General features: G+C 41.5%; 1 protein-coding gene and 1 long non-coding RNA gene across 6 annotated transcripts in view; one reads left to right on the top strand and one right to left on the bottom strand.

Moving 5' to 3' along the window:
* Positions 1–5,900, top strand: part of CUBN (cubilin) — a 147,601-nt gene extending 141,701 nt beyond the window's left edge. The window contains exons 62-67 of the mRNA XM_072854386.1: positions 509–717; positions 1,380–1,527; positions 1,644–1,825; positions 2,946–3,111; positions 4,951–5,186; positions 5,586–5,900. Coding sequence (XP_072710487.1) covers positions 509–717; positions 1,380–1,527; positions 1,644–1,825; positions 2,946–3,111; positions 4,951–5,186; positions 5,586–5,693 — 1,049 coding nt within the window. The 3' untranslated portion in view covers positions 5,694–5,900. The remainder of the gene's footprint in view (positions 1–508; positions 718–1,379; positions 1,528–1,643; positions 1,826–2,945; positions 3,112–4,950; positions 5,187–5,585) is intronic.
* LOC140648427 (uncharacterized) lies at positions 129–13,259 on the bottom strand. 5 transcript variants are annotated; one of them, XR_012041206.1, is made up of 3 exons: positions 12,781–13,259; positions 12,364–12,654; positions 129–7,989 (listed from the first exon to the last, which is right to left on the bottom strand). It is a non-coding gene; the product is annotated as an uncharacterized lncRNA (long non-coding RNA). The 5 variants fall into 5 exon arrangements; XR_012041204.1 differs by having other exon boundaries at positions 129–7,794; positions 12,781–13,258; XR_012041203.1 differs by lacking the exon at positions 129–7,989 and adding an exon at positions 7,997–10,161 and having other exon boundaries at positions 12,781–13,258.
* Positions 13,260–13,480: the final 221 nt, after the last annotated feature.

Here is a 13,480-nt window from a genome sequence, read left to right as displayed (position 1 = left end):
AATTTTATATTAAATAAATAATATAAAATTAAATAAAATAAAATTAAATAAAAATTAAAAATATAAAAATATATTTAAAATATATTTAAACATATTTAAATAATAAATCATCAAAACTTGTTCTAGATATAGGGCTCAGGAAGGGGCAAAGACAGTCCTTAGCACAGCATCTATATGCAAGCTAAAAGCAGCACTGCTAGACCCCAGTGCAATTCTCTTTGGTCTTGACTGGTTTCGGGGTGGCTGTCAGTCTGGAGTGCAAAACAGGAGCATTCACAGACTGTTAACAAATACGCTGATATTATAGGGAACAAAATTTATTTGAGTTTTATGACATACATTGACACAGCATAAGCATATGTTTTACTTAATTTTTTTTCTTTTAGAGAGTCACAGGTAAATACAAAAGTATATTGTCATATTGTCCAGTGTAGGTTTGCTCAATAAATATTTTTCCCCAGTTGGAAAGGTTTTCACTTTATGATGCATTGATTACTGTTTTACACAGGACTGTGTGGAGGAATATATAATGCAACTTCTACATCCCTCACTGCAATGTCTCCTAACTTCCCAAATGAGTATCCACCATTTACTCTCTGTACTTGGGTCATTGACGCCCCTCCGCAGCAGCAAGTCAGGGTGGTGGTAGAGGCCTTCCACCTCCATTCCAGCCAGGACTGCTCTCAGAACTACCTACAGCTCCAGGACTTGCCAACAGTAAGAAATTTACAGTTGATACCATTCCCCATTCACATTCATCTCCCTTCACTCTTTGTAAAGAGAGGAGAAACCCACCATTTGGTAATAGATTAACTGATGATTCTGTATGAGGGGCACATCCAAAGCATTATGCACTGTGCCCCACTTCAGGTGTGTTAACTGGTACACAGACTCCATGGAAGCACACTATACACACATTGAATTAGACCTGGTAAGTGTTACCCAATTTTTCAAAGTTGCACCAAGTAACAGAGCTGCCAAACTTAACACCCAGAAAATACTGCCCAACAGCAAGCTTTCATAAACTAATTGTCCTTCCTCCCATCCCAGAACCACAATAAAAATGAATATTCATACCAAGAAGAGTGCTTGTAAAAAGCACCAGGAAAAAAAAATGTTTATATGCCTTGTATTATATTATTCTAAAGCTTTTTTCATTGTTTCTAATTTTAGCATGAAAATACCTGTTACATTTGAGTTGTTTCTCATAATAATTGAACATAAATTGTTGGGACATTATTAAGTGATTTCCACAAGAACTTTAAAATGCAATTGCATAACTGGTATAGAAAATATTGAGAAATTTATTCACCTCAGGCTCAGTAAGAAGAAAACCGAATTGTATCATTAAGTAACTTGTGACATGTATTGCATTCCAGCACAGCCAAGGATCAGTCCATAGATTCTGTGGCACTGAAACTTTTCCAGTCCCTGAATTTTATTCTTATGATCGGACTGCCATCGTGACTTTCAAATCAGATGAATATATGATTAATAATGGAGTCAGATTTACCTATCAAGCTACAGGTAAGCTTGAAGAAATGTCTAAAAAATCTACCTACCATTCTCTTTGTTTATTCCATACAGTGAAAAGCAAAACAGAGATCTGGAATGCTTACAAGTTTCTGGTTTTCTGTCTCAAGGTTGCAGCAGAGAGTATAACCAGCCATTTGGTTACCTGAAGAGCCCTGGCTGGCCTGGTCGTCACCCCAATAATATGGACTGTTCTATCATCCTACGAGCTCCGCTGAATCACACAATTTCTCTCTTTTTCCATGCTTTCAGTTTGGAAGACAGCATTCAGTGTTCACATGATTTCCTAGAGGTATCAAGCAAGTATACATATTTTGTGGGCCTGTATCAAAATCTGCTGAATTCAAAGGATATTAATAAGCTTGGATCAAGTCTGAGCTGAACTGACATTAGGGACTAATTTATTGCTACAGTTTTATGGTGAAAGGTACTCAGATGTTATAGTAAGAGGTTAAAAAATACACAATATAGTAAGTCCAAAAACAACGAATAAATAGTTTCATTATCAGCTAACTCATCTTTACCTAGCTCTTGTTGATGTTACCCAGTTAACAGAGCAAGCCGGGATAGTTTTCATCTGATATCAACATCTGTGCATGAACAGAAAGCCGTAAATCTGAGTGCTCTTGTTCCAGCAGTAGATTCCATCTGCTTGATATTTTTCTTAAAAATAATGTTTTTTTCAAAAAAAGCATTTTTTTCTTTCTTTTTTTAAAAAAGGAGTTCTAGTAACAGGTGTAGGATACTTGCAAAGGTACTTTGTGTCAATAAAAAGCATATCTTCCTACACAATCCTCATTCTGTCCTTTTACGCTTGTTGAAGGTTTCCCTATCCACTAGTCAGATGACAAAAATCAGATGTCTGTGGCAGAATCATTATTTAGTTCTCCTTTCATATCCTCTTTACTGTCTCAAGAAATGGATCTGAGCAACAGCATTATTGGAGCTCAGAAAAAAAATCAGATTAAATCTGAGCTATGTAATATGATCTGTGCCTTAATGTGACCAGGGAAAGAGTGGTCTGCAGGGTAAAGAATTAATCTTTTCATCTGGAATACTAACATTTCTTATGAAAAGTAAAACATGGGCTTGAATTGCAAAAGCACATCTTAACTACTTGTCAAGTAATTTTTTCAGTCAGGAGATGTACCACGCCATAAAATTGTTACCTGTTTCTCATGATACTTGTTCTGTGCAATTACTTACAAAACTCAGACAGACTGGTTAATGGTCCCTTTTTCCTTCTGTAGAGGAATATATAGTAGGAAAAATAACAGTATTAAAATGACAATTATGGTACGCATGCAAGTCACTACATAGTTTGTGCTGTGCTTTTATCACTGCGCAATTGTACTGGTGTATAACTGGCATGGGGATTTAATGTTGACAATTTTTTTGTGTGTCTCTTGAAGGTCAGAAATGGGAGTGATGTGCAATCACCACTACTTGGCAGGTTCTGTGGAAACACTGTGCCCAGCCCCATCTTCCCCAAAAATCATGTTGTCTACCTTCGTTTCAAGAGTGATTTTTCAGGGACTCATGATGGATATGAAATTACTTGGACTTCATCATCAGGTGGTAAGGCTGTAATTACGAAGTAATTCCACTTAGCAATTGTACATAGAGGGAAAATACAGAAATGTGAATTCAGCCTGCTCAGTTCGGGCCCTGCCTCATCAACACTTAAGACCTTCCCAAGCACCCATAGTCCACCCTATTCAGTCACTGGAGAGAGGTAGTTGTTCGTGAAGACCAGTGGGGTGAGATCCATTTTATGTGATGGAAGCAAGTCCCTCTCTCTAACGTTGACTTTAGCAACCTCAGAGGATGTAGTCCACTTAAGATGAAGATCTACCTCTTTCACTGAGAGGTCAGAAAATGTCAGGAATATCTATCTTAGGATCCACAGAGTGGTGGTGGTGGTGACTCAGCCTACTCAATTAATAGTCCATTTGTAATATGCCCTAGGATCTAGGCACTGCTAATCCTGAAGAGAACTGAAATTTGCCCCAATAAAATAACCTAACTATAATGCTGTGTAGTGACTATATCATAGACACATTTAGAAATGGCTTATGAAATGGCAGTGAATAGCTGGGTAATAGGTTGTTCATTACATTACGTTACTGGAGGTAGGAAAGCTCATGGCCAGCTGAAAAGCACTGCAGAATAACCTTACAGTATTGAGTAGCGTGGCGATGAAAAGGCAGATAAAGTTCAGTGTAGGAAAGTGTTGATGAAGAATGTGGGCAAAAAAAGACAATCCTAACTTTACTTACAAAAATATGGGCTCTGAGTTGACTTTTAGTACTTAGCAACAAGATCTTGGGGGTAAAATAGTTCCATGAAAACAAGAGCTCACTGCTCACTAATAGTCAAGTAGGCTAGCACAATGCTAGGAATTGTTGGGAAAGGAAGAGAGAACAAACAGACAGCCACTGTATAAATCCATAGTTCACACACAGGTTGAATGATGTGCACAGTTCTGGTCTCCTCCTCTTAGAATCCAGTATAACTAAGGGCTCAACATAAAAAATGTTCTTCTGTATGAGGTACGCTGAGACTTTTCAATCTGGTTAAGAAACTACTAAGGTCTATAAAATTCAGTGATATTGGATGATAAATAGTGATCAGCTGTTCATTGACTTTTCCCATAGAAGAACTAGAGGCCATCAGATAAAGCCAGGAGGTAGGTTCCAAACAAACCAAACAGAACAGTTCTTCACACAGTATGCAGTTAAGCTGTGGAGCTCCTTCTCATAGGATGCTACAAATGTACATGGATTCAAGGGCTACCTGAACAAGTTCATGGAAGACATCTGATAAACACTATTAAATACAAAGATGCCATCTCTGGGAGCTGGGAGCTGAAAATTCTTGGAGACTGTGAAAGTAATCTGGGGCACGATCTGCACGTGCTTACTCTTACTCTATAAACTTGCATTTCTCCCAGGGCATCTGCTTCTGCCCATTGTTGGAGATTGAATTTTGGTATAAACAGCCTTTAGTTTACTTAATATGACTATTTTCTCCGAGTTGTTCTCTGTATTTTTCTGTCAGATGAGGATTCACTACTTTTCATTCCAAAGAACAGCCACAGAGAATTTGTCTCTAGTTGAGTAGTTGGGAACTGAACTGACCAAGGCACAGACTTAAGACTGGTTCCTGTTTCAAAGAGTTTTGGGGGTTTTGATTTTTAATATCCAGTGATGGTCTAATGCCCACTGCATATTCTTCTCAGGCTGCTGAAGCTAGAGCCTCAGTTTTGTCTCTTATTGGAATAATGCTCTTATCTACATTCATTGTTCCAGCTCCCAGCATCTCTCTCTTTTTCAGTGCTACCACTAATACTGTACTAATGTACTACATCATGTAGTATCTTGTGAAACTAAGCTAATTAACAGTGTCTGCTTCCAGGATGCGGAGGAACATTATACGGCAGCACTGGCTCGTTTGCTAGTCCCAGCTACCCTGCAACTTACCCCAACAACACTGACTGCGAGTGGGCCATTACTGTGCCCAAGGGACGAATTGTCACAGTGAACTTTGATTTCATCAGCATCGAAGACCCAGGGGACTGCAGCAGCAACTATCTGATTCTCTACAACGGACCCGATGCCAGCTATGCCCCAGCCGGGCCGTACTGTGGGATGGTATGTACTCCCTACTGCCTGTGACCCTCTAAGTGGTTAAAATGTATCTTTACTGTGTAGTGTTTAGGATTGTTTCCCCAACTCTGGCATGAATTCCAGCCAGATGAGTGGAAGTGAAGGCATAAGGCGTGTGTGGCACCTTAGAAGCCTTCCAATGCAGACCTTACAGTGACATCTAGTGGGAGGCATCATCAAGCTATTTTGCTCTGTATTTAGTTGCATTTGTGATTTAAATATTTGTAATAGCCTGAGGGAGAAATGCAAAAGCAGTATCTAGCGCAGACCTGAGGTCCCTTCCAAACTGCAATCCGATTTGTGCCTCAGTTTTAACTCTCTGACTGGCTTTTCCAAAGGATCTTGGTGTTCTATAAAGCTTTTAATTTTTGTCTTTCCTTTTAGGATACCAACATCTCTCCATTTACTGCTACATCTCATCAAGTCTATATAAAATTTCATGCTGAATATGTGACTTTACCATCAGGATTCCAGTTAAGCTGGACGAGCTAGAACACTGTTTAGGAGAAATATATTACCGTTCCTTGCTCTACTGAAGAGACTTTCGATCATAAAATAAGTTGGAAATCCAGTTATGATAATTGCAACTGAAGTAAGGACTTTTAAAAATTACTGTAAGTGTAGCTGTTACGAATTTAGAGTTCTGTCAAAAAATGTGATCTCCCATTGTACTGAAAATAAACTATTATCTACACAACTGTGAAAATGAGGTTATGCTAGTTTTTTAAAGATTTTTTTAATACTCTTCTACAAAATTTCAAATGCTCTGAGTAAACAAGCAAAAAAAAAGTTTTACATTTAGTGCTATAGGAAGTGAATTAGCCAGGATAAAACATAAACACAAAATATTCAACATGAAGTCGATAAGAGGAGCTAAGATACGAAGTTGTCTTTAGTTCTATAGAGTTATGTGGTTTTGTCCCAAACACCTCTGAAAGCGTTACCTAAATTTTTATTCATACCACAGTAAAATCAGACATTGCTAAAGAATGGCCCCTGTCCTGCTACCATTTACACAGATAACTTTGCTGAAGAACTTTCTGTAATAGTGTGGATTGGGTATAAGAACCCAGCTGAGTAAGTACTCAAGCATTCACTGAAGTTTAACACAGCAAGGACATGCTGTGGTACTAAATTTTAACCACATCAAGAATAATGTCAGGATCATGTTCAATATACACAAATACTTGTGATTATATTTATTGAGTTATATCTTTAAGCTTCAAAATCTATTTTACAACTGAATTTATGAAAAACTTGTGAGATTTTTAGTAACTGATTCACCTTCCTAGTCAACTTGTAGGCAACTTCCTAGACATTTGTAAAACAGCTATAACTTCAGAATAGGACAAACATAAAAATATCAGTTGACTTGTGACTAGAATTACTTTGTTCCTTCCCGAGGCTAACACACATCATACATTAAAAATGTTGTTGGCGGGGTATATAGAGGACACTGGTTCCCACCATGAAACATTTTTTGTCATAACCCAGAACGAATGACCAATTCATTTCCTGAATGTCACCTGTGATGGACAGGCAAGAGCAATTTACACCGCAGCAGAGGAACATGGGCCTCATCAGAACTCTCACTTCATAACTATTACAAAGAGTCAGTCACAGTGAAAGTGGTTCCTTAACGTGATTGTTGCAATAATTAATCATGAAATGACATTAAAGTGTTATTGGCAGTTCTAACAAAATCTAGGAACTCTTTGAAGATTTCCCAGTGAACGCTGAAAAAGCCATCATTCCACAAACATACAAAACTTTATAGCAGCTGAGAAGACATCCTGGTTAAAAGAAAATGTGGAAAACACAAAACAGACAAAAAGAGCAAAAAGGTAGATGGCAAGCTATAAAATACAACTCAGAATGATCTGGTAATAAGTTAGAAAGAGAGAAACCTATGAACTCCCACTGGCCAATAGGATTAGATGTAAGCCAGCATTTTAGAATTGTCCAAGTACCAAGAAAAACCTAGCCTATGTACTGGTGATACTCCTGCTAACATGGAAAATATAACATGGAAAAAGGAAGTATAACATGGAAAAAGGAGAAATATCTGTATTTGGATCAAACTAGGAGACATCTATGTCCTACTGAGCTGGTGGCAGAACAGAAAGTTCCTCTAATAAGGGAAGACATAAAAGACCATATAGTCAAAAACATTTTCAGATTACTGGCCCAGAAAACTTTTGCTAAGAGTCCACACCAAACTGATTTCATACTAGCAATCAAGGGATGATACAATCTTTGTCCATAAAATTTATTAAAAAGCCCATAAAGGGGATAGCAAGCAGTAAAGAAAACAAAGTCATCTGAACTACCTGGAGATAAAGCTACAAAATAAGCTCTAAAGATAGCAGTGTGTAAAACACTGCAAGTACAATCAAGCGTGGCTTCAGCTGTTTGCCTGCAGAGATCAGGAGGACTTTATTTCTTCCTTGTGGACAGCTGTATCGCCGGGCTTTGTGAGTGTCGATTGTGGTTTTGACCTTCCTATGAATCACTGTGGGTTTGGTGCAGTTGGTGCAGGGCAGAGAATCCCCTCAAGATCTGGCTGCTGCCTCTTGCTGCTAGGTGGCTGGTCCTGGAAGCATCAGATTTTAGGCAAGAATTGGCTTGGCAAGAACGTTGTCATTTTCTGCATTTCACCAGCCTGGAGCACAGCTCAGCTGGAAGCCACAGGTGAAAGGGAAGGGCATGCCTCCCCCAAAGAGCTCCCTGCTGCTGCAGGTAGTGCTCTGCGGTACGTTCATTTCTCTTGTTAAAGGTGGATCATGCTCTGATGGACAATGAGTTCTCAGGTTAAATCTCGGCCTTGTCAGGAGTATGACAGAGCATAAACTGACAAACAATAGAAACCTGTACCTGGTTTTAATGAATTAAGTTAAGTTAATCAGTGGGGTTTTGAGACTGGTATCAGCCACATGTCATAGAGTTTATGGACAGAGAGTTGAGTTCCCAGAGGACGCCCCTGTCCCCCATGCTCGCCGCACTGAGGCTGGCCTACTGTTGACTTAGTGAATAGTACGTAGATGCGATCTGGTGACCTGTGATGTGCATGAGGCCATTCTGGTAACACAACCTTTGGCCTTAAGCTCTAGAGGGGAACAGTTAAACTGGTGAGTTTGTTGAAATCTGTACTTCAAAAAGATTCATTTCACTAAGAGAAAAAGCATGTTTCACTTCAAAGCAGATTAAATATTTTTGGACATTTTTGGATAAATACTTGCTCTTGGCATGACTTTCTGTCACCATGCCAAACAAATTTTATGGAATCATTGAAATTCTGCAGAAGAAAAGACTAAAGAGCACTATGAGTGGGAGGAAGAGAAATTTGTAAGATTTTTTTTTTTAATCTGACAATAACTAATGCTTGGTGCATCTTTAAATTTTACAAATACTCCATTCCTGCGCCTAATTTTATTTACAAATGAGTAAAATGCATGAAAATGCATTTCTTCTTTAGAAAGAAATGAAAGTCCAGCAGAGAATTTGTGCTCATGAAGACTGTTGAATGAAGCTGCTGGTACAAGGTTCAATTGATCTAGCCCAACTGACTCTCGCCAAAAATAGTCAAAGTCTAAAATTAGAGTAAATTATCAAACCCATTCTTTAGAAAAACAGGAACAAAGTAACCCACTGCTGTCCTCTAACATTTTATACGAGGAACCACAACAGAAATACCACTGCAGAAGTATTAAAGTGGAGGTCCTTAGAGGAGAGAGCTGGTGCTAAGCCATGTTTCTGTCTTGGAAGGTAAGGAGTCATTTAAAACACCTGCTTTAAAATGAATGCACAGCAAAAGCAAACAGGAACAACTAAACAGATAATTTAAAAATAATTATTCCATGAAACTTCTATGTGTTCTTTGCAGTGTAAAATTCAAAAGACAAAATCTGTGTTTAATAAGATTTATGGCTTCATCTCACAATACTGGCATGAATACCTTTGCTTTTACGTCTGTGCACATTGCTGTCTATTTTACAGATAATGTCGTAGTTCTGAATGCTGCATGTCCGTATTATAATACCTGCATGACTACAAATAATCTCCCCCCCGTCAGTGACAAAGCACGGATAATAAATGTGCATGTTTTCACTTCCTAGAGCCTGCATGTTTTTAACTTACATGTAAATCTTCTTCTGCATGTTACTTTACATATTTGTTCTTATATAAAGGTATATTTTATGAGACAGTTATATATTAATGGTAAGCATTCTGAAGACTAGGATTTGAAGAATAACTAAAAGGTCCGTAACAGTATTTTTTAATTGCCCTTCCCATGTGGCAGGGCTATTCTTTATAAACGATAAATGAGAAGTAATACCAGTATGAGATCATTGGGGCTATAGTTACGTGAAGTAAAGGAGAGAGAAGATATACAGCTAGAATGCTAGAAATTGTGGTGCTGGTCAGTTTAAAACATTAGCTAATTTTAATTAAATTTACAAAGCAATTTTGGCTGAAAAACAGTTTTCACTCAGCTCATAAAGCAAGGGAGGAGGTGTCTTAGTTTCCCACAGTAACTCAAGTGTCCTAGGCACCAGAATTAACGTATTTAGTGGAATTATTGTCAGCTGCCAAACTAAAACCACAGAATTATTCTGCAGTCCTGATAAAAATGAAACGTAACAAAGATTCATAGCATTGACTACTGTTCATAATAACAACAGCAACAATACAGGATTACTAACAAATAAATGTTTAAAATGTTTATTAGCTGATAATAAAAAGAGAGGCCAAATTCTCAAAATTTGCTTTTCTAAGGCAAAGATCAGTAAAATAAATATTGTGTGCCAGTTATCACACATAATTGCTGTAATGTTGATGGATAAATTTTTAGTAGCAGTGCCTAGCAGTATACAACTGTTTTTGCAGGTGCATGTTGCTGTTATATCGTTCTGATGATACGCTAACACTGCGTTGATGTTGATCGTTACGATAGCTTTTCCTGGAGGGGAAAAAAAAAGGATAAAAATAGAATAATAATGTAAAACCTCATTTCCTTGGTTAGAAGAACTACCTAGGACAGCCAGAGCAAGGGCAGCATCGGAACCGCTCGTCCCCTTGCTGCTCCCCAGCACAGCGAGAGGAGCCAGCGGGAGGCATGTCCAGTGCTCGCCGCCTGGCCGGAGCAGGCTGGGGGGAAACAGTGCAGGGAGCAACTTCTCCCTCCTCTTGCTGCCTACCACATGGCGGCTGCAGCTCTGCCATACAGGATTGTATCCTGGCCATACATCCACCTCACAGTCACCTACTTTAGCCTGCTATCCTAAGGACAGAAGGCATCTGCCAGCCTCTGCAAAGAATTCAGGCATTTGCTCTACAAACATTTAAGCCGAGTGACAAATTTAGAACAAATCTGATATCAAAGGTATTTTATAGTTGTTTCATAAGCAAAAACTCAGTAGCTGGATAGTACAGTGAGACTTAAATTGGAAAAGCCTGTACTGTGAGCTCAACTGCCGTACATGGGGGGAGGGCTCCACCAGCCAGTCCCCAGATGCAGGCTGACCAGCGCTCTGGCTGGGGGTACAGAGAGAGCTGAGGATATTTGGGGTCAAAGGGGTTACAGAAGAACTGGATGTACTGGGAAGAGGTGGTAGGGGATAAGAGAGGGAGAGATGGGGTTACTGCAGTGGCATAGGCCCTCTGCAGGAAATTAGTCTTCATGAGTGCTAATGGAACAACCTGAAAATCAAGTTTTCAAGATCAGGGAATGACCTGACCCTTGGACAGTGTGACATGTACTTACTGTCCCATGCCTTCTCATCCAATTGATATTTAGTGCTTCACGAGGAGCTGAGAAGCTTTAAAAGGAAGGCTTGACAGCAACTCCTCTTTGCCAACTCCAGTGCAGCCCTGATAGGGTATTGATCAGTGCGTTTACTCAGATGAAAGGTTTGCTAAAGCAGGAACCAAAGTAGATCGCATCGAAGGTGTGACTGATAGATAAACTATTTACACAACAAGAGGATAATGAAATTAGGTGGATGGTAAAAAAACCCCAATCCTCACAAAAGGGAATAATGGCAATATGTTTATTAAGCGGGGAGTAATTAAATACTTCTGCGGTAGGGGTAGAATGTAGACAACCAGGCCATGTGCAATGCAATACGCTATTGTTTTGGCCACTGCATAAATGGGGCAGTGAGAAGCCAGGTGAGCTTCTCATTAGCCATGATAACTGTTTTGTGAGTATGTTGTCACAGTCACGTGTACTTTATCTGTTTGTTGGAATAAGCAAGGTAGGACCATATTTTGTAGACAATGAATCTGCCTAAGCCTTTGCTACTAAATGAAGCCTGTGATGGTTCTCCATGAAACAAGAACAGTAGACATGCTGGCACCTAGGTCTTTGGGACAACTGACTGGTGGCAATCCGGGCATTTTCTTAGACAGGAAAGGGATCCGGATTCATATTCCTGCAGACAAAAAGGAACTGTACATCATTGTCTTGCACATCTGAGTAACCATGTGTTCTGCTGAGCAATCGAGATAAAAGGAAGTTCTTCCAGTTGTGTTTTGTAAGAAAGACCTGAAAGCAGCCTGTAACTTCGGGAAAGGACTGAAGGTACTAAACGCCATTTAGGGTAAACATGCTACAATTCTGCAACCCAGAATATTTAAATCCTTACATTCCTAAAAAAGGAAAAGCTAAAGTTACACCTCCAGCAGTGTTTCTCACTTGCTGGTTTAGGCACCTTCCCATTCATCATCTTGGTTTCTGTCGATATTATTTTTAGGCTTCTAAGTAACACTGTGCAACACATAGGGAGGGCATACACAAAATTCAAGGCTGTGGTTCTCAATGGGCAGCCTGGCCTTAGGTCATTTTATAGATTTAGTCATTAATTGCTCTGAGCTTCTATATCTGTTGAATGACAGTAAGTAGGAGCTTCTTAACTCCTATCAAAGATGTCATACGCATAAATACATTCTAAGCAGTAAGGCTGTAACTCCAACATCATGGTGACAAGGTCAATTAAAAGTGCTCAGAACCTGGGCCCAGCCTTGTGACTAATTTTGCAACTAGAGCTGACTAGAAAATCCACACAGAAACCTTAAGAAATGGAAACCACTGATTCATTCAACCCAAAATTTTTTGCCTTAGGTAGCCTTTGCCAAATTTCCGAGTGCTCTGAAAACCTACTTGGTCAGTTCCTAGGGAGCCTGAGCTTTCCAGATCCATAGCTCTGCAGCTTCTCCTTTCTCCTGTTGCTGACTGGGCAGGGCCAGAGCTCCCAGACTCCACGGCAGAGTTGACCAACCGCCCTGAGCACAGCCCTGCCGCTTTCCAGACCCCTGCCCGGGCACCAGGAGCTGCCGCTGCCAAGAGCACTCTGCGGGGAAGGGCACCGGAATGCACATTTCTCCTCTCTGCAAAATGCTGCCGTATCCACCACAACCCCTCTTCCCGGGTTTATGAAGTGCTTTCCAAGTGCTGAAGAAATGGAAACGGGTGTTAGCATTGTATTTTGATAAGACAGCTGTGTAACCATGTGAGGCTTGTAACAGGAAAGGGTAGATTAGCCCCAGACATCGCGTTAACCCAAGCTCCCCCGCCTACCCAGACGTACAGGCACCCCAGTGAGCCTGCTGAGAAACAGGCCACCACCCGCGCGGCAGCACTAACGAAGCCGAGCTTCCTCTCCCGCGGTGCCAGCTCCTGCAGCCAGCCCGTCCCCGGTGCCTGGCACCATGGTGGAAACCACACGGCAGCCGCCCTCAGGGCTGCACTCCTCTGCCGGGCAGGCAACTTCTCCAGTCTGGCGGTGGCATGCGGCTGCCCAAGGCCGCACTCGCCGGCAGCTGCCCAGCAGTGGGACGGCGCTCCGCGCACGCCAGGCCCAGCGACCGCGCCTGCGGCGGGCACGGCGCTCCGAGGGCCGGCCCGGGCCTGACCCGCCGAGCCGAGCCGAGCCGAGGCGGGCCGGGCCAGGCCAGGCCAGGCCAGGCCACCCAGCGGTCCTCCGCCTGCACCGCTGCGCATGCGCCAAAGCCGCACTCGCGCAAGCGGAACCTCAGCGGCTTGCGGCCTAAAACCCTCTATCAGCTACGGGGCGCGCTTATTGGCTTATTGGCTGGAGTCGCCTTCCTCCGGCGACTCCAGCCAATGGCCTGCGGGCCGGCACCGAGGAGGCGCGCTGACTGGCCCGACACCTCCAGCCGTGGGCGGAACCGCTCGGGCGGGCGGGGAGCCTCAGGAGGCGCAGGGAGCGCCCCCGCTTCCCGGGGAAGGGCCGCAGCGCGCCTGCGCGGGAGGGCGG

Source organism: Ciconia boyciana, chromosome 2, assembly GCF_034638445.1.
Source record: "Ciconia boyciana chromosome 2, ASM3463844v1, whole genome shotgun sequence".
NCBI lineage: Eukaryota > Metazoa > Chordata > Aves > Ciconiiformes > Ciconiidae > Ciconia > Ciconia boyciana.
The sequence above is the reverse complement of the archived record's forward strand: the minus strand, read 5'-3'. Positions and strand labels throughout refer to the sequence as shown.